Source organism: Antechinus flavipes, chromosome 4 (genome assembly GCF_016432865.1).
Source record: "Antechinus flavipes isolate AdamAnt ecotype Samford, QLD, Australia chromosome 4, AdamAnt_v2, whole genome shotgun sequence".
Lineage (NCBI taxonomy): Eukaryota > Metazoa > Chordata > Mammalia > Dasyuromorphia > Dasyuridae > Antechinus > Antechinus flavipes.
Genome location: NC_067401.1, coordinates 288455737 through 288477938, shown reverse-complemented (window position 1 = coordinate 288477938; position 22202 = coordinate 288455737). Strand labels below are relative to the sequence as shown.

The following is a 22202-nucleotide window of genomic DNA, read 5'->3' as shown; positions in this document are numbered from 1 at the left end:
TCTCCTGGCTCACCAGTGCTTGCTTGTGCATACAACTTAAGTAATTCATTCCAAACTTTTCTCAGCTGACTTATCTCCTGAGCTGAATTAATTCTCTATCTTCACTAGCCTGATTAGAAGCTCCATTTATTTTCCTTTTTGATTTCTCCAAGTGTCTCTCTTTGGGAATTTACCTGATCACAGCAGGGGTTCCCCAGTCAAGTTTAAGGATCTCTGGAAAACTCTCCCCAATAAAGGAGTGGCAAGCACAAACTGCAATACACAGGACTATCGGGATTCTAATGTGGAAGCCCCCATCCCTTCCTGACCTTTTCTCCCTTGACTGGGGATTCCAGGCTCATCTATTCTACCCAGAGAATAACTAAAAAAGACTACTAAGTGACTAAAAACACTAGCTAATGACACACTCTTTACTATATTAGGAACTTGTTTGGGACAGGTCTGGTGCAAGACCCCCTTCCCAATGAACTAATCAGAGATATCAGGTACAAAGAAAAACATTTCTCTAATCCCTGCAGGGAGAAGCCCAGACACACCTGAGAGCCATCCCAATTCTGTCATGTGCTCCTGGAACTTGACCAGCTTCTAGCTTGTCCAGGACTTAAAAGCAAAAGACTTGACCTTTCTCATCGGATAGACTAAAAGGACATAACCATCCTTGACCAATGGTCATCAATGCTGGCTGCCTCCCACAGGTCACGTCACTTCCTGCATCTTCCTGTATCTCAGGGTTCAAAGTTTATCCCTTCAGAGATCAAATGACCTCCCCAGGGTCCCAGTTCTGGGAACAGGGATCATGTGACGCAATACTGAGAAATACTTAATCCAATCAGTCCCATTCAAACTTTTTTTTTTTTTTTTTTTTACTTAATATTAATGTAGCAAAAAAAGTCATGGGGAACAGGAGGGAAATGTACATTTATCTAAGATAAGTGAACACCTGTGGCTTTTGGTTATAGCACAACTTGTTATTGCAAAGTTTCAAGTTATAATTAAGGTATAGGTTGAGGAGGTCACATTCTTATGAGAGATCTTTAACTCAGTTTATCCCATTCATTCCCAAATATTTCAAATGACATATTAGAGTGTTCACTGCTCATCAGATCTTTTTTTTTTTTTTGTCTTTTTTTTTTAAATGAAGCTTTTTATTTTCAAAACATATGGAAGGATGATTTTTAAACATTGAGCCTTACAAAATTTTGTGTTTCAGTTTTCCCTCCCCTTCTCCTGATCCATATGTTAAACATGATAAAAATATATGTAAATCCAATATAGACATACATATTTATACAATTATTTTGCTGCACAAGAAAAATCAGATCAAACAGGAAAAAGATGAGATAGAAAATAAAATTCAAGCTAACAACAACAAAAAGAAGTGAAAAATGCTATGTTGTGATCCACATTCAATTCCCACAGTCCTCTCTCTGAGTACAGACCACTCTCACCATCACAAAATCATTAGAACTGGCCTCAATCATGCCATTGTTGAAAAGATTCATATCCATCAGAATTGATCATATAATCCTGTTGTTGCTATGTTCAATGATCTTATGATTCTGCTCATTTCACTTAGCATCAGTTCATGGATCTCTGAAATCATCCTGCTGATTTTTTCTTAAAGAACAGTAATATTCCATAACATTCATATTCCATAACTTATTCAGCCATTCTCCAACTGATGAGCATCCACTCAGTTTCCAGTTTCTGGCCACTACAAAGAGGGCTGCCACAAACATTCTTGCACCTATAGGTCCTTTCCTCTCCTTTAAGATCTCTTTGGGATATAAGCCCATTGGTAACATTGCTGGATCAAAGGGTATGCACAATTTGATACTTCTTTGAGCATAGTTCCAAATTGCTTCTCCAGAATAGCTGAAGCTATTCATAACTCCATCAACAATATATTAGTGTTCCAGTTTTCCCACATCCCTTCCAACATTCATCATCTTTTGCTGTCATTTTAACCAATCTGAGAGGTGTGCAGTGGTACCTCAGAGTTCTCTTAATTTGCATTTCTTAGAATACCTTTTCATATAACTAGAAATAATTTTAATTTCTTCATCTGAAAATTGTTCATATTCTTCGTGTATATTTTGAGTCAATTCTCTATATATTTTAAAAATGAGGCCTTTATCAGAACCCTTGAGTATAAGAATGCTTTCCCAATTTATTGCTTCCCTTCTAATCTTGTCTACATTAGTTTTATTTGTACAAAATCCTTTTAATTTAATATAATCTAAATTATCTATTTTGTATTCAATAATGAGCTCTGTTTCTTCTTTGGTCACATATTTCTTCCTTCTCCATAGATCTGAGAGGTAAACTATCCTATGTTCTTCTAATTTGCTTACAATATCATAAAGACTGATATTCTTTATGTCTGAATACTCTTTATGAGTATTTTAGACTTTATGTCTAAATCATGAGCCCATTTCAATCTTGGTATATAGTGCTTTGGTTAGGTATATAATGTTATGATGTTAGGTGTGGATCACTGCCTAGTTCCTACCATAATAATTTCCAGTTTTCCCAGCATTTTTTGTCAAATACTGATTTCTTATCACAAAAGCTAGGGTCTTTGGGTTTGTCAAATACTAGATTAGTATAGTCATTGGTTATTTTGTCCTGTGAATCTAACCAATTCCACTGATAGACTACTCTATTTCTTAGTACTAAATGGTTTTGATGATCACTGTTTGGTCTAGCACAGCTAGACATTAGCATTTTTTTTTTTTTCATTAATTCCCTTGAATTCTTGATCTTTTGTTCTTCTGGATGAACTTTGTTATTATTTTTTCTACATTTATAAAATAATTACTTGGGCTCATTAGATCTTAAAAAGAATTCTCTGTACCAGTTTCCTCTCCCCAATCCCAAATTAGTATTAATGGTCTTAAAGATTTGCATCATTTGCGCATATATACACATATACATACACACGCATATATATGTATGTGTATATATGTAGTATGTTACCACCTATGTACTCATATGCACAGGTATGTATGAATAGGTACTATACATATGTATATGTGTGTGTGTGTGTGTATCTTGGATGTCATACTGTTCAGAAACATTTGAAACAAAATGGTATTTTCCCTCTCTCCCATTAATTGTTTTTCTTCATTAGATTTTGTTTGTGCAGAAGTTTTTATCTTTTATTATCCTTTTTGTCTCTTGTTTTTGTTAAGAATTTTTTATTGTCTGTAGTTGTTGTGAAAGTTATTTGTTTTTGTGTATTTTATTTTATTATATAACCTTTCATATTTGTTAGATATCCACTTGAAGCTTATTGTGATGTATAATGTAAAGTGTTGGCCTAAGTGGAATTGTTGTCAAACTTAGTAAACTTTTATTTTGTTAGAAACTTGGACTCATTAAAAACACCATACAATTTCCTCAAACCAATGCAAACCAACTCCATCTCCTCATATTCAGGAACTGGTTTAATTCATTATTCATTTACAAGTTATCTTCTAAAAGACCAGCTCTATGGGACATCCTTCAAAATGCTTCTTTAGTTTGAAGCATTAGACATTCTTTTTCAGTTTTTCCCTCCTATTGATTGTTAAGGCCAACTCTTTTGAATGTCAGCTTCTAAAGTGTTCCAGAATTTGATTCAAGAAAGAATTTACCATTGTAGGGACTCATTCCTGCATTTATATTCTGCAGTTGACATCATTGTGATGATGAGAAATAATTTTTGGTGAGTTTATTTTAGTGTATACATATAATGATTTTAATATGTAAATGACAGACATGTTGAAAGGTATTCTTTGGGGTAATAAACTGCTCTCAAGTCAAATGGTCTTTTTATTTTTTTTGGTGTGTGAGTTTTTTTCAATAATAGCTTTTATTTCCAAAATACAAGATTGTTGTCAGCATTCACTCTTGCAAAACCTTGCATACCAAATTTTTCTCCTTCCCTTCTCCATCCTCACCTCTAGATGGAAAGTAATCCAATGTAGGTTAAACATGTGCAGTTCTTCTATACATATTCCTACATTTATTATGCTGCACAAGAAAAATCAGATCAAAAAGGGAAAAAAATTAGAAAAATAAAGCAAGCAACAACAACAAAAAAGATGGAAAATACTATTTTGTGATCCACATTCATTCCCTACAGTCGTCTCTCTGGGTGCTCTCTTCATCACAAGTTTATTGGAATTTACCTGAATCATCTCATTGTTTAAAAGAATCAAGTCCATAAGAACTGATCATCACATAATCATATTGTTGCTTTGTACAATGTTCTTTTGATTCTACTTACATCACTTAGCATCAGTTCATGTAAGTCTTGTTAGGGTTTTCTGAAATCATCCTGCTTATTGTTTCTTACAGAACAATAATATTCCATAACATTCACTTATCATAATGGCTTATTCAGCCATTCTCTAACTGATGGGCATCCACTCAGTTTTCAGTTTCTTGCCACTACAAAAGGGCTGGCACAAACATTTTTGGTCATGTGGTTCCCTTTCCCTCCTTTAAGATCTCTTTGGGATATAAGCCCAGTAGAAACACTGGGGTATGCAGTTTGATAGCTCTTTGGGCATAGTTTCAAATTATTCTCCAGAATTATTAGATCAGTTCACAACTCTACCAACAATGTATTAGTAGTGTCTCAGTTTTCCTGCATCCAATATCTTTCCCTGTCATCTTAGCCAATCTGAGAGGTATGTAATGCTACCTCAAAGTTGCCTTAATTAGTATTTCTCTGATCAATAGTGGATTTAGAGCACTTTTTTCATGTGACTAGAAATGCTTTTAATTTCTTCATCTAAAACTTATTTTTATATCTTTTGACTATTTGTCAATGGGAAAATAGCTTATTTTTTAAAAAAAAAATTTGATTCAATTGGAGAATGGCTTGTATTCTTCAGATTAGATATTCTTATTTCTAATTGGAGAAAAAAAATTAGTGACTTTTCAAGTTAAGAGAACTTAAATAGGTTTCATACCTATTTAACAAGGAAAAAAATTTTTTTACCTAACAAGGAAAAAAATTGTCTCTCGTTGTTTGTGTTCAATCAAAGGAATTAGCATTCAGTAACTGATTGGTCAATATGGAACCGGCTTTCAAATAAGACATAGTTTTCTTGATTTGTTTAATTGTGTGAAAATTCCTTGCATTAGTTTTTAGATCTGAGTGGATTTCTGGTCAGTATAACCTGCAACAGGTAAAGGTAGTTCAGATTCTCAACCATATAACTCTAGATTTAAACAATGCAATAAAGTTTCATGATTTTCATAATTGAATAGAGTTTTCTCACAAGACAGACATTGGATTAGACTCATAATTGAATAAAAAGGGGACTGAGTTAGATCCAAAATTAAGTCACAAGATGGATTCAGTGTGGTTCACTTGATTCTAATGGTGTAAAAACTGAGAAATTTTTGCTAAACTGTTTCTTAGAGTCATGAAGGATTTCTTAGAGAACTCCCTATTGATGATGAAGTTTTTAAAATGCTCATTTTCTCAGCTGCCAAAGTTTTACCTGCATCAAGCCCAAAGTTCTGCAAATGGTCGTTTTTCTTAAATGGCAAAGTTTTATTTGCATCAATTCCAAGAGCTTTATAAAGCTTCTGCTGTGTAATCCATAATTATTTTTAAATGTTTTTGTTATATTAATAAAATTAAATGAATGACATACGTGGATTTTATCCACATATTAAGCAGATAATCATTGAGTTGTTAACTTTATATAATGAATTAACAGAATTGGTATTATCATGTCTCTAAAGGCAATAATCAATATCATTTTGTGGGACCTTTGATCATCTGTTTTTTGTTATAAGCTTGAAAAACATCAACATTTACTTATGCAAATAAAAAGTGAAAAAGGATTGTGCAGTTCCTTTGTAAACTTGATTTTGTTCAGTTTTGTGTATATTAAATATTCACTTTTCTTTCTTTTTTTATTTTTAAAAAAATTTTACTACCATCACTCTCCCCTACTGCCCTGTTGTAACAAATGAGGATAGTTAAGCAAAATAAATCCATATATTTATCATGTCTGAAAATGTGCTTCCGAATGGTTTCATTTTTCGGAGTTTTCATAGTATAAAATGTAGTTGACTAAATAGCTCATAGTTAGCTCATCAATGTATATATAGCTTGGACAAATATAGTAGTTCATTAGTGGCCTAGAAAGGTGTCATATAGACTGGATTGCCTTTAGGAAATTGTGTATTGTACCTAAGTTTTCCCTTTAAAATATCATTATCCTTTCAGTGAATTGATGAATGAAAAGTGGTTTTTATGCATTTTTGCCAAGCCCTATGACAATTTTTAGGGATATGTAAAAGGAAAGTGGTGAGTAGGAGGGAAAATGTTTTGCCTTAAAAATTTTTTTTCTAGAAGTAGTGGTAATGTTTTCTTCATCATAATATCTAGAAACAAGATATGGAAAATTTCAGGAAAGAGAATGATGTTACTTTCACAAAGCAAAGTAAATGGCAAGAAAATGGTCAGGTCATTTCTTACAGAACAATAATATTCCATAACATTCATATACCACAATTTACCCAGCCATTCTCCAATTGATGGGCATCCATTCATTTTCCAGTTTCTGGCCACTACAAACAGGGCTGCTACAAACATTTTGGCACATACAGGTCCCTTTCCCTTCTTTAGTATTTCTTTGGGATATAAGCCCAATAGAAAAACTGCTGGATCAAAGGGTATGCACAATTTGATAATTTTTTGGGCATAATTCCAGATTGCTCTCCAGAATGGTTGGATTCGTTCACAACTCCACCAACAATGCATTAGTGTCCCAGTTTTTCCCGCATCCCCTCCAACATTCATCATTATTTTTTCCTGTCATCTTAGCCAATCTGACAGGTGTGTAGTGGTATCTCAGAGTTGTCTTAATTTGCATTTCTCTGATCAATAATGATTTGGAACACTCTTTCATATGAGTGGTAATAGTTTCAATTTCATCCTCTGAAAATTGTCTGCTCATATCCTTTGACCATTTATCAATTGGAGAATGGCTTGATTTCTTATAAATTTGAGTCAGTTCTCTATATATTTTGGAAATGAGGCCTTTATCAGAACCTTTAACTGTGAAAATGTTTTCCCAGTTTGTTGCTTCCCTTCTAATCTTGTTTGCATTAGTTTTATTTGTACAAAGGCTTTTTAATTTGATGTAATCGAAATTTTCTATTTTGTGATCAGTAATGGTCTCTAGTTCATCTTTGGTCACAAATTTCTTTCTCCTCCACAAGTCTGAGAGATAAACTATTCTATGTTCCTCTAATTTATTTATAATCTCGTTCTTTATGCCTAGGTCATAGACCCATTTTGATCTTATCTTGGTATATGGTGTTAAGTGTGGGTCCATGCCTAATTTCTGCCATACTAATTTCCAATTATCCCAGCAGTTTTTATCAAATAATGAATTCTTTTCCCAGAAGTTAGGGGCTTTGGGTTTGTCAAACACTAGATTGCTATAATTGACTATTCTGTCTTGTGAGCCTAGCCTTTTCCACTGATCCACTAATCTATTTCTTAGCCAATACCAAATGGTTTTGGTGACTGCTGCTTTATAATATAATTTTAGATCAGGTACAGCTAGGCCACCTTCATTTGATTTTTTTTTCATTAATTCCCTTGAGATTCTCGACTTTTTATTGTTCCATATGAATTTTGTTGTTATTTTTTCTAGATCAATAAAATATTTTCTTGGAAGTCTGATTGGTATAGCACTAAATAAATAGATTAGTTTAGGGAGTATTGTCATCTTTATTATGTTCGCTCAGCCGATCCAAGAGCACTTAATATTTTTCCAATTATTTAAGTCTGACTTTATTTGTGTGGAGACTTTTTTATAATTTTGCTCATATAATTCCTGACTTTCCTTTGGTAGATAGATTCCAAATATTTTATGGTATCAACAGTTATTCTGAATGGAATTTCTCTTTGTATCTCTTGCTGTTGGGTTTTGTTGGTGATGTATAAAAATGCTGAGGATTTATGGGGATTTATTTTGTAGCCAGCTACTTTGCTAAAATTATGAATTATTTCCAATAGCTTTTTGGTAGAATCTCTGGGGTTCTCTAGGTATACCATCATATAGGACTGGTGAGACTTACATGAACTGATGCTAAGTGAAATGAGCAGAACCAGGAGATCATTATACACTTCGACAACGATATTGTATGAGGACATATTTTGATGGAAGTGGATTTCTTTGACAAAGAGACCTGAGTTTCAATTGATAAATGACGGACAAAAGCAGCTACACCCAAAGAAAGAACACTGGGAAACGAATGTGAACTATCTGCATTTTTGTTTTTCTTCCCGGGTTATTTATACCTTCTGAATCCAATTCTCCCTATGCAACAAGAGAACTGTTCGGTTCTGCAAACATATATTGTATCTAGGATATACTGCAACATATCCAACATATAAAGGACTGCTTGCCATCTAGGGGAGGGGGTGGAGGGAGTGAGGGGAAAAAAAAATCGGAACAGAAACGAGTGTCAATATAAAGTAATTATTAAATAAAAAATTAAAAAAAAGAAAAAGAAAATGGTCAGGGCTGGTGTCTGAGTGTATGGATTGGTGACTTGAGGCTGGCTAGATAGACTGGGTTTTGTGGATTTATGTTCCTTGGCTGAATGAAATTATTCTCTGTGCCTATAAGTCATGAAATACTTGCACTCAAATAACTGCAAATTACACAGATGGCAATGGTAAGTTACATGATTAGTTAAGAGGACAGTATAGCATGTTATCAATGAAGAATTGCACAGGAATAGCATACATCTCAGTGATGCTATATGTACAGAAAAGAATGTAGGATAATTGTGTAGTAAAAGCAAAAGGTAAGCAACTGACACTTCAAATATTCCATTCAACACAATGTTAAGAGATCTAGAGCATATTTAGCATATTTGATGGACCTAGAATTTGGATTTATGAAGAGGTATGTGTTGAGTTGCACTGAATGAGTACAGATAACAATCCATTCTTACCTTTCATCTTGTGCTAGGGTCTTCCTCTAGATCTCTTTAAAATTATAGGGATAACAATCTTGGAACAGATGCAATCAGAATAAAACACATGAAATTATTTTATATTTCTCATTCTTGTGTAAGGGCAGCTTGAGAGAACTGTCAACTATGTCTGTTTAGAAAACTGTTGAATTTCCTTCTGCCTCTTCTCCCCTCCTTCTCCCCCTTCTCCCCCCCCGCCCAGCATAATTTATTTATGTACCAAAAGTGATAGTATTATATTTATTTTAATGAAAGAAATGTTTAGATATAAAAATTTGCATAAATATTTTGATGAGAATTTATTCTAAAACTGTTATGATGTATTAGTGATGTATCATTTTTATGATGTAAAAATATTTTGATAAGAGAATTCATTCTAAAAATGATAATTTTATGATGTATCACATAAAAAATGTAATCTAAATATTGACTTTATATAAATCAGGTTTACCTCTAAAATACATTTAGTTTATATAACTCTTACTGACAATAGTTGTTAGTATTCATTTGAAATAAATACAAACTATATATGCTTTATATTAAGATCTCAGTAAACATTTGCTAATTGGTTTGCCATTTTGAACAGAATACTAATTTGTTATTGCCATCCTTTTATTTTTGATAGTTTTTGAGCATGTTAGGAGTATTCATTTAATTGTTTGAATATTTTATTTTTATTTTTTAGAAACCAGCAAATATCCTAGTAATGGGAGAAGGCCCAGAAAGGGGGAGAGTCAAAATAGGTAGGTAAATTTGTTAAGTGATTGTCATTGCTTTGTCAGACCACCTGTAATAGATATTGATTATAAAATTAATATCATATCCGATTTTATGAGAATTATGGAGAAATTTAGTATTGGAAAATCTAGACATAACATTTTTTGTAAAAATGTAGTGTGTGTGTGTGTGTGTGTGTGTGTGTGTGTGTGTGTGTGTGATATAATTTTGGGGTTTTTTTGCTGATGCAATTGGGGTTAAGTGACTTGCCCAGGGTCACACAGCTAGGAAGTATTAAGTATCTGAGGTCAGATTTGAACTCAGATCCTTCTAACTTCAGGGCTGGTACTCTAGCCACTGTACCAACAATCTGCTTCCTATATATTTCTTTTACTTAAAAACTCTATGAACCTTTTAGAATTTTTTCACTTGAAGATTCCATGAATGTAAAATAGAGTTGCATTGGTAAGTCACTAAAATATTAAATTTCTTGTAATATCTTCTATAGTGCAAGAAACATGCATACACATAATCACTTAACCTTAACTTCTCAGACTCAACTTTACTAATATTACCTCACTCAGCATAATGACCTTTTAGTATCTAACACAGATGATTCCATATATAACAATGTACCATGTTATAAAACTTAGTTGATTATATCATATATCTGCCACTGCTGTTCTCTAGCATATCCCAGAAATTCATAATCTATATTCTTTTATTTTACTTATTAAAGCCTTTTATTTACAAAACATATGCATGAGTAATTTTTCAACGTCGACTCTTGCAAAACTTTCTGTTCCAAATTTTCTTCTCCTTCCCTCTCTTCCCTGTACCCCCTTCCCTAGATGACAGATAGTCCAATATATGTTAAATATGTTTACATTTATACATACACACACGTATATATAACATTTTAAATTTAAAGCCCCTGTCCAGGATTAAGACCAAACAATGCATTAAAACTTTAGTCAAAGATTTCAGTTCAGATATTGCTTGCCAATTTACCACTTGTATGATTTTGGATGAGTCAACCTTTCAGGGCGGGGTCTCACTTTCTTCACCTGTAATGCAATTGTGTCTCAAACTTTCTAGTCTCACTTAGATTATTTTATTAATATTAGCAACTAGGTAATATACTGTAGTAGGTAGAATCCTGAGCTTGGTGTCAAGAATATCTGAGTTTAAATTTAGCCTCAGTCGTCTAATAACTGATCAAGTCACTTAATCACTATCTGCCTTGGTTTCCTCAATTATAAAATGAGGATAATAAGAGCATCTATTTTTCAGGGCTGTCAAGGATAAAATGAGATAATATTTTAGCACAGTTCTTGGCATATAATAGGAGCTTAATTAATACTTGTTCCTTCTAATCCCCTGCTAAGTGCTTTGTAAAATATATGTTATATGTATGTATAAAACTACAAAAATCTGGATTCTAGATTTCACATTTTTCTTAAGACCTAAATTCTACTTCTTAACCCAATGTCATCAAACTTGATGGATGTTCTTAGCTCATGTACTTACTTCTTCATCTCAAGTTAGGTCTATCTTTGCTTGAATCATAAGGGACAAGTAGTCATTGAAGGCTAACATTTTTACATGGGACCCATCCTTTTCTGATTTACATATGCTTCCACACATATCCTCTTTTCATTGAAATATCTTTATTTCCCCGCTGTGTTCACTCATTTTCCTTTATTCCATTCATATACAGGTCACTTACCTTTGCTTCATCTTGCTGAACTCAAACTTGTGTTTTCATATTTCCTCCTCCTATTAGATTCCTTGAGTGTGTATATACTCATTCCCTCTAGTTTCTTTATTAAGCATTCCTTTTTTAACTCTCCAGTATGAAATTATTTATGATCGGTAATTTTCCTTTATGACTTTGTAGTATTTATAGTTTTAAGTGTCAGCCACTTGTTCTAATTCCTTCATGACTTTTGTGATGTTCCCTATCTTGTTCTTCTCTTTTAGCTCCTTCTTTATTCCTCTCCTCTCCCCAACCTTCCACTCCCCTGTTCATATTTTAACTGGAAGTTGACAAAGGCTTTTCATTCTTAACTATTAACTCTTCTTCCTGTTTATTTAGTCAGAAAATTAATCCATGACTATCTCTATTTACCAGTTGGTTTTTTCATTTAAGATCTAATTCCATATTCTGGTTAAACTTTCAACTTGAATTGTGTCCCATCACTTCAAACACATTATGTCACAAACTAGTGACTAGAATGCTTACCCATTTCTATCAGTAGCATTATAATTCTCCTATTGACTCCAAAACCTGAGCATCATCTTTTGGCTTTTTTTTTTTTTTTTTGCCCTCTGTACCTAACCAGTCATCAAATCCTAGTGATTTTTCTTTTGAAATTTCTCTCCTTTTTACTACTACTTCCATTTTTTTTAAACTCATGCTTATTATTACAGGTTTCACTTGAATTCAACAGATAGTTATTAAAAACCTGCTATCTGCAAAGTATTGTACTATATGCTACGGATAAAAGTGGAGATTGTGGACCTGTAATTGATATACTGATATAGAGAACTCTAGGCTGAGGAAATTCCATTCACTAGTACAAGTTTCATCTTATACTAGACAACTGAGAGATTGTGACTTGTCAGGTTCCCACAACCAGTATGTGTCACAGGAAGAACTTAGAACTTAGATCTTCCTGGCTCTAAGGCCAGCTTTTTATCTAATATTGATTCTCTCAGTCACCATGCTTACAACCTTAATGTCACCCTTGATTTCTCACTTGCACTTACCCTACATATCCAATTTCTTGCTGAGTATTATCATTTTTACTTACATAACAACTTTACATGTGTCCCCTTTTTTCATCACTCGACTACTGTGGGCCTCATCACCATATCTGGATTATTGCTTTTTCAAATAGTTGCCTTCTGGTGTATTATCTCCTTTTCCCAAATCTTTCCATTCTAGTCCATTTTCTACTCAGTTGTCAAAGTCATCTTCTTAAAGCACAGATCTGAATGTTTTACCGTCTTACTCAGTAACTTCTAGTGGCTTCCTTCAGCATAAAATCTAAAATTTTCTAACTGGCATTTAAAACCCTTTAAAACCGGATCCCTTCCTATCTTTCTAGGCTTCCTATTATATTTCTATCCACATACTCTACATTCTAGCAGTATGGGACTTCTTTCTAATCTTTGCTAATAATACATAATCTCCTATCTTTGTACTGGACTTTCTCTGTGTCTAGAATGCTCTCCCTCTTTATTTTTGTATCCTGACTTCCTGGACTTCTTTTTAAGATTTACCTTAAATTCTATCTTTTACAAGAGGCCTTTTCAAATTTCTTACTCTGTTAATGTCTTCCCTCTGAGATTACTTCCCATTTTCATTGTATAGATTTTGTGTATGTCTGTTTCCCCAACTAGAATCTAGTATGCTTTTTGTGGACAGAAACTGTATTTTTACCTTTCTTTGTAGCCCCAGTGCTTAGCATAGTACTTGATACATATTAAGCTCTTAATAAATGCTTGTTAACTTATTTACTAAAAGTAAGCAAAAACCAATTAGTCTCTAAACTCAAGGAACTTATATTGTACTCAGAAATATAGTATGTAAAAGAAAATAATTTGAGAATTTTACAGGTTTTTTTTAGGATTTTAGGAAAGGTCTTTAGGAAAAGAAATTGATTATTCAGATTAATAATAGCCATCCTGAGTGGGTTTTTTTGCTTTTATTTTCCAAATATTGATTTCATCATGTCATTGTCCTGCATAAAAACCTCTAATAGCTTCTTATTAGGAATTAAAGTTGGAAGAGAGCTAGAAACTATCTAACTCAATTCCTAACTTTATAGATAAGGAAATTGGGTTCCAGAGCGGAGAAGTTACTTGCTCTATTATAGCTCAAAACTTATTATACTTAGTTAAACTATTTAACTATTAAATAGTTATTAAACTATTATTAAATCACTATTAAATAGTTATTAGATATTAAATCCCACATGGGATTGAGTAACTGAAAATGAGAAAGGAAGTAATTGAAAGGGTTCATGAAAAAATTTGGCAATAGTAAAAAGTATCAGATACTCTGGCAAGATTTAATTTTTTATGTAAAAAATTTTATGTAAAAAAAAATAAACGAGCACATCCATCTCACAAGTATACAAATTTGGTTCTGTTTTTAATAATTGGTAAAATTATATGTATACCAAAGAATTGTTTAAATCAAATATATTTATGATTTATTATCAGTAAATGTTTGATTTGTTCACCTATTTTGTATATCTATATACCTGGGATCACATAAAAATTTCTTGGACAAAAAAAGGGGTCATGAGTGGAAAAAGTTTAAAACTGTACTAGGTTGATAGCTGTTCTGAATCTTAAATCTTGTATAGCTAATAAATGACAACCAGAATTAGCACCTGTGTTTTCTAATTCTTAGTCCATTGTACTTTCTAATACATTGTGTACTATTCATACTCGTAGAATAAAGTTCAAATCCCTTAATACCATTCAGAGTATAATACAGTTTCACTCTATATCCCAGTTATCAAGTTTTTATTTTTCTTTAGTATTCAGTAGGAACCATTCACCCTGGCCCATCTTTACTTTTAAGGATTTCAAGATGAGATAGTTTAATTCAATTCAATTTAGTGCTTTTATAAAACACTTCTAAAACACTTAGGCTAGTTGCTGGGGTATATTAATACATTTGAAAGAGCCCCTGTTCTCTAGAGTCTTCTGTTCTACTTGTACTTCATCAAAAAACAATCTTTGAATATAATGAGGAATTCATAAATAAGGTAAAATATAGTTGTTTACATTTCTTTAAATCTTGCTTTTGTGTATATCCTATTTTAAATAAATTAGTATTAACATTCATCAGTTCTAAGAATGCTTGAAGATATTGAAAGCAGTAGGTGAATTTAATAGTTAACCTATTATATAGACTGTTACAGTGTTCTGGGAAAAATGTTTTGATATTCTCCTTAAAGTTTGATAATAATGTACAAATTGTTTCTCTAGCTTTCTAAAAGTAAAATATTGCGACAGCTACCAAGTAGAATAGTTTATTTCTTGATTTTGTGAGGCGTGGTATATAAAATAAATACAATTACATATGAATTTGAAATGGAAGAGACCTTAGAGGATATCTAGTTTAAATCTCTTAACTGAAAGATGGAAACATTTTGAAAAAGAGGTAAGAGAAGATAAAGGGAGAAATGTTGGTTTAGTTTTTTAGTTTAAACAATAATAACAACAAAACTTCTTAGTGAGAAGAATATCAGATCAAGAAAGTAAATATTTATTGAATATCTATCATTGTACTAAAAGCAGCGCAGCTTTAAGATTAATGAAATGATTTTATCTCTGTGATTAGGAAATTTATTGAGATGAGAGAAAATATCAGCTTAAACTTAATTGTATAGCTTTTTAAGAGAGTAGGATTATCTCTACTAATCCCTTTCAAATTCTAAGAAGAAAAACATAATCATTATTAATTAAATATTTAATTCTTATTATGGTCATAATAATATTTTATAGCAGATTTATGATTCAATACAGCTGTCGAATTTAGTGGTTCTTCATGTAATCTTTATCTATAGTACATTTTTGTCTATTTTATAGAACTTACAAACAGTTTTCTTATTTTAACTTCATACTGATGCATGTAATTATTTATTTGGTTCTTATAGCCCATTGGTTGGTTGTATTTGTAACTTATTTGATGGCAACATTTTGGCAAAGAATATAGCTATTAATTATATTTGACTTATGAGAAGACTTTACAATAAATCTCCAAGGATCAATTATGGAATAAATGGAGGATAGTCTCTACTTTTTTAGTATCCCTATGACTCTTGTATATACACATGATACATGTGATTAGCTCAGTAATTATTTATGAATAAATGTTTGTTAAATGAAATGCATGTGTGTACATGTGTGCATAAACACAAAAATAAGCTTAGGGCTCATTTAGGAAGTTTAGACTTCTAGGCATCATTAGTATGCCTAGATTTATAGAATAAAGTAATTTTTTTTAAAATTAAAGCTTTTTTTTTTTTCAAAACATATGCATGGACAATTCTTCAATATTAGCCCTTGCAAAACCTCGTATTCTAATTTTCCCTCCCATCTCTCCACCCTCCCCTAGATGGCAAATAGTCCAATATATGTTAAACATGGTAGAAATATATGTGAAATCTAACTATGCATATATATTTATACAATTATAGTGCTGCACAAGAAAAATAAAATCAAACCAGTAAAAAAAAAATTGGTTATCATATAATCTTGTTGTTGCAGAAAGCAGCAAAATAAAGAAGAAGCAGCAAAATAAAATGCAAACAAGCAGTAGCAAAAAGTGAACATGCTATATTGTAAACCACATTTCAGTTCTCACAGCCCTCTCTCTGGGGATAGATGACTCTCTTCATCACTGAACAGTTGGAAGTGATTTGAATCATCTCATTGTTGAAGAGAGCCATGTCCATCAGAATTGATCATCATGGAACATCTAGGTGGTGCAGTGGATAGAGCACCAGCCCTGAAGTCTGGAAGACCAGAGTTTGAATCTGATCTCAGACACTTAACACTTTCTGGCTGTGTGACTCTGGGCAAGTCATTTAATCCCAATTGTCTCAGAAAAAAAAGAATTTATCATCGTATAATCTTGTTGTTGCCATGTATAATGATCTCCTGGTTCTGCTCACTTCACTTAGCATCAGTGCATGTAAATCTTTTCAGGCCTTTCTGAAATCATCCTGTTAGTCATTTCTTACAAAACAATAATATTCCAAAACATTCATATATATCACAATTTATTCAGCCATTCCCCACTTGATGGGCACCCGCTCAATTTCCAGTTCCTTGCCACTACTTAAAGGGCTGCCACAAACATTTTTGTACATGTGGGTCCCTTTCCCTCCTTTAAAATTTCTTTGGGATTTCAGTACTAACACTGCAGGATCAAAGGGTATGCACAGTTTGATAACTTTTTGAGCATAGTTCCAAATTGCTCTCCAGAATGGCCGTATGTATTCACAATTCTATCAACACTGCATTAGTGTCCCACTTTTCCTACATCCCTGCCAACATTCGTCATTATCTTTTCCTGTCATCTTAGCCAATCTGACAGGTGTGTAGTGATATCTCAAGAGTTGTCTTAATTTGCATTTCTCTGATCAATGGCCATTTGGGACACCTTTTCATATGAGGAGAAATAGTTTCAATTTCTTCATCTGTTCATATCCTTTGACCATTTATCAATTGGAGAATGGTTTGAATTCTTATAAATTTGGCTCAGTTTTCTATGTTTTAGAAATGAGGCCTTCATCAGAACCTTTGAATGTAAAAATGTTTTCCCAGTTTAAGTAATATTGTTTTAAAAATAAGAAAATGTTAAAAAGCAGTATTTTGCTTTGTATAACATATTAAGTGATTTATTTTTATTGTTTTATTTTGTAGCTGACATGGGTTTTGCCAGATTATTCAATTCTCCCTTAAAACCCTTAGCAGACTTGGATCCAGTAGTAGTGACATTTTGGTATCGAGCTCCAGAACTGTTGCTTGGTGCAAGGCATTATACAAAGGCCATTGGTAAGTTAGCTTAAAATAATTTACCACCTTGGCAATACTCTTATCTTAAATATTTTAATGTTATGAAGTAGTCTTATTAGACAAAGCTATTTCTTTTAAAAACTTATCATATTCTAATTTCATGTTGTTTCAAAAAGTTTCATTTGGTAAGCTTAGACTTGGTTCTTGGAAATAGATATGGTCCCTTTAATGAAAAGAAGTGTCTTTCATATAGCAGAAATATGTGATCCTGTTGCTATGGAAATGATTGAATGCAAATTTTATTTTGTACAAAATTATGTGGGTAGAAGATTAGAAGTTTCCTTCAAAAAAAAAAAAAGTAGGAAGCCAATAACGTGGGTAGAGGAATTTTTAGGTGGGGGAAAAATAATCACCTTGACTAGGAGAGGGATTGTAATTTTTTTTTTTTTAGAAGTATATTTTCTCTCTTGGAAGTGGAGTCAGGAACAGATTACTTAAGTAATAATAATAATAATAATAATAATAATAATAATAATATTGATAGCTGACATTTGCCTGGTACTTTTTTCCTTTGAGATATATAAAGCAATTTCCATAGACAATTTTATCATCTGAGTGCTAAGAATTGATGACTGAAAGTAGGGTCTTATAGCAAAAACAAAAACTTACTGTGGGAGCTGAATAATAATAAATTAAAAATAAATCCTCCCCTTCCCTCCTATCTTAGTGTTCTTCCCCTCCTTAAGTTATCTTGAAAATTAATTCCTCAGAGCCTTCACAATCTTGTAAGTACTTTAGTTTACTCTACCTGTTCTTCACATTTCTCTTTTTTTCCTTCCTGTTTTGTCATCTGTCCTTTTGCTACATCTAAGCTTTTATCTTTGCTTCCTGCTTTGGATAGATTACTTTGTTACTCTTACTTCTGTTAAGGATTCCCTATGGATCATTTTATCATTTTTATGACTCTCTACACCAAAAATCCCTTCTCTGGCCTTTGGTCCCCTGTAGGTGTTATTTTTCATATTAGGATATAAGCTCTTTCAAAGCAGAATTATCTCATTTTAAAATTTGTATTTAGGAAGTAAGGTTCAGAACTTGTATGAATTTGTATTCATAGTGCCAGCACAGTACTTGGCATATAGGAAGCACTTGATAAGTATTTTTTCATTCATTCATTTCTGCATCTAGGACTGTGATGTTAGATTTCCAATTTTGTTTCCTTGTACTTAGAGTATAATACTAGCTTAAATTACGTCAGATGCTACTAAGATGAAAAGGCTTTGAAGTTGGATATTACTGAATCATGAACCAACATAGTAAAGAGATACCCATTAAATAAAATGTTGGCTGTCAAATAATGGATTTTCTGTGGGAGGCCCATAAGCTCCTGAAGCATAGTTTAAGAAAGGTTGTGACCCAATTTCATGAAAGAAGTACTTAATATTGATGAAGTCAGGAATCCTTCGAAGTAGTTGAGAAAAAAACATATTCTAGTCCTACTTATATTATCAAGTTAAAATAATCTATTATTTTGTCAGTGTAGTTAGAAAAATTACCTTAAGGACCAACATGGTGGTAGGCCCACTACAGCTTAGCTTAGTTGGCCCTTGGCAAATATATATCCATTCTTGAGAGGTCCTTACATTATGAAGATAGAACTAAATAATTCATAGGGGCATTTTTAGTCTTAATTCAAGTATGTAATGGAAGATATTTTCTAAACATTTATATAGATATAACCCACAAAGATAGTAGAGAGGCAAAAAGAAGAAAAAAGAACATTTAGTGAATTTGGTCCATATTTATTGCCTTGCCACACTGTGAACAATCTAGATTTGGCCCATATATATATTTTTGGCCCATATATTTTTAACAGTCAATATCCCCAAAATCTCTCTCCTTATTTGAAAGTTATCGTGAATTTTAGTTTTAGATCCAAAAGCACACACAACAAATATTTTTTAGTTGCTTTCAGTATGCACAGTTTACTACTGTACTTGACTTTTGGGATGCAAAGACAAACAAATCTTTGCAGCTGCAAAGATGAATCACCTCTTTTTGAAAAGTAAAGGAAAAAATGTACAGAAGTGGAAAATGGAGCATATAGTTGTGAGAATAGCTAATTGAATAATTTGATTGGAATATAGTCAGTTGGTAAGCATTTATAGTGTTAGACACTGTGCTAAGTACTAGAGATAGAAAAAAAGTCAAAAAGTAGTCCCAGCCCTCAAAGAGCTTATAATACAAAGGAGACCTCATGCAAAAAAATGTAAATAAGCCATATACAATATAAAAAAATCAACAGAGGAAAAACTTGAGATCTCTTTTAAGTGTTGGGAGATGCTTCTTGTTGAAGGCAGGATTTTAGTTAGATCTTGAAGGAGGCCAGGGAAACTAGGAGGTCGAGATGAAAAGGGGGAAGACATTCTAAATATGCGGGGACAGCAACTGGAAATGCTTAAAACCAAGAGTTTGAGGTTTTTGTTCTAGGAATAACAAGGAATCCAGTTTCACTATTTTGAAGAGTATTTAGGGGGTAGAGGTGGAGTGATATAAAGTGAAACAAGATTGAAAAAGTTTGGGATGGGGAGGGGGAGGTTATGAAGGACTTTGAATACCCAACAGAGAATTTTTTATTTGATCCTGGAGATGTTAGATAGCCGGTTTTGTTTACTGGGAGAAAGGGAGGTAGTGACATGGTCAAACCTACACTTTAATAAAATCACTTTGGCTGAATGAAGGATGGATTGTAGTAGAGAGAGACCAACCAGCAGAACATTGTAATAATCTAGGTGTGTGAAGATAAAAATCTGTGAAGAGATTTCTGCAAAAGTGAAATTGACAAGCTACATAATTTCTGATAGGATTTTGATGGTCTGTTCATCTTAATGCCATTTGTTGGATAATTAGATGTCATCTCCTGTCCTGTGCCCAAACAGAAGCAGATATAAAAATTTCTGTCATTTACCATTAAAGTAGAGAAATTTAGAATGATTCAACTCCTCATTAACATCTTATTGTGATATCCATCATCAGTTTTAATGGTTAGCTAGAAAATTTTAGCAGTGGTTTTTCTACAGGAAAAATTTTTCTTCTTTGTTCAAACTTTTTCAAGACCTTTGTTTGTTTACATATTTTTATATATAAATTAAATACATTAAGAGTGCCTTGTCTTTGCATAGTTCTTATAATTGTGCCTGAATTGCATACAAATGCGGTTGTTTCATTTTCACTTACCAAAGAGAAAATTAGGATACAAATGCTAAATGACTTGCCAGGTTACATAATTAGTGAGTGGCCAAATCATACTAGAACTTAAATTGCTCAGCTCCTACTCTGATCTTTTTTGCACTGTTCCATATTGCCTCTGAAAGCAGTAACCTGTATCTTCTAGGCTGGAATTAGGAATATAGCCTTACATCTCCCGGCTTCTTTTGGTTTAGAACACAGATGGTCATGCCATCTTTGACTTCTCAGGGAAGTGAGAACCCCAAAAAGGATGTGATCATGCCCCTCCTGACTTCTCAGGAAAGGAGATGAAAAGCACCAAGGAAGTGGGGATTGCTAGTAGGTTTATGGGCTGAAGGGTCTTATTAGAAACAGGTATGCACAAACCCGTCAGCCTGGGAGGTATTATAAAAGCACATAGCAATAACGCACAGGCTATTAGTGATGACTCTCCCCACAGTCAGTGCAGGCTCAATGTAGTGCAACAAACATGATTTGTACATTCAAGTGGTGATATAACAAACAATATGAATCAACATGGTGTTGTAAAAGATTTCCAGAAGTCCTAGAAGAAGGGTATATAAACAACACACATAAACAGTCACACATACTCCTCCTTCAGCAGTCAAGAGATAGTCCAAAACTAATGTATTGTCTGTTGCTTCACATGTCAGGGAATCCAATGATCCCTGCAAGTTTTTGAAATCCTACAACAGTCTTTTTATATGTTAGGGAATCCAATGATTCCTGCAGATTTTGCTGTCCTGCAATAGTCTTATCATTTCTCAGAAAATCCAATGATTCCTGAGGGTTTTCAAGTCCTACAACAGTCTTATGTCTCAAGAGAATCCAATAAATTCTGAGGGTTTTGAAGTCCAATAATTTTTGATGTCCATGAGTCAAACACCATAAGTGCCATGTTCTTTCAGTGGTGGGCACAGTCAGCAACGGAACCATCCGATGTTTCTTGGGTCTTCTCCTTCGTTCTGCTCTGTCTCTCTGATGGACAAGGTGAATACGGCTCGTTGGCACCCATCTGATTCCTTCTCCATCTGTAGAGATACAAGCAAACCCTCTCCCCCAAGCAGTTGACCTATCTGGTCCCTTCCAATCACTACTTTCTGGATTTCTTCACATCACCTGGCAATTATCTAAAGCTAGTGGAGCTGCTCACACTGGACGCTGCCCTTCCAGTGGGTTATAAAACCTGTCTGCCAGAGCCAATGCCTCTTTGTCAAAAATCAAGAAGTTAATAGTATAAAGAGCTAGATTTAGAAGTTCTCTAGGGTTACCTGTGGCTCCCCCTTTCTTTTGTTTTTGGAGGAGCGTCTTAATGTCTCTGTTTCTCCTCTCTACTATTGCCTGTCCTTGAGGATTAAAAGGTATGCCAGTGGTGTGTAAAATCTTATACTGTACACAAAAGTGTGCAAAATGCTTAGAAGTATATGCAGGACCATTGTCTGTTTTTATTGCTTGTGGCACATCCATAATGGCAAATGCTTGTGTGAGGAATTCAGTGACCATTTGGGCTGTTTCTTTTGCTGCTGGTATTGCAAAAGTGAATCCTGAAAAGGATGGATAAAAGACAGACGATCAAAAGATTTATAATGGGTCACATCCATTTACCAGATTTCATTGGGTCTCAAACCACGAGAGTTTTTCCCTGGAGGCAGTGTAGGAGCGTGGAAAGGAATGCAAAC

The 22202-nt window shown here is 33.3% G+C and overlaps 1 protein-coding gene across 3 annotated transcripts in view; it reads left to right on the top strand.

The window, feature by feature from the left end:
- CDK19 (cyclin dependent kinase 19) overlaps positions 1-22202 on the top strand; it is a 228641-nt gene that overhangs the window by 164669 nt on the left and 41770 nt on the right. For all 3 annotated transcript variants that reach the window (XM_051997541.1, XM_051997540.1, XM_051997542.1), the window contains 2 exons: positions 9695-9752; positions 17182-17313. In XM_051997541.1, coding sequence (XP_051853501.1) covers positions 9695-9752; positions 17182-17313 — 190 coding nt within the window. The remainder of the gene's footprint in view (positions 1-9694; positions 9753-17181; positions 17314-22202) is intronic.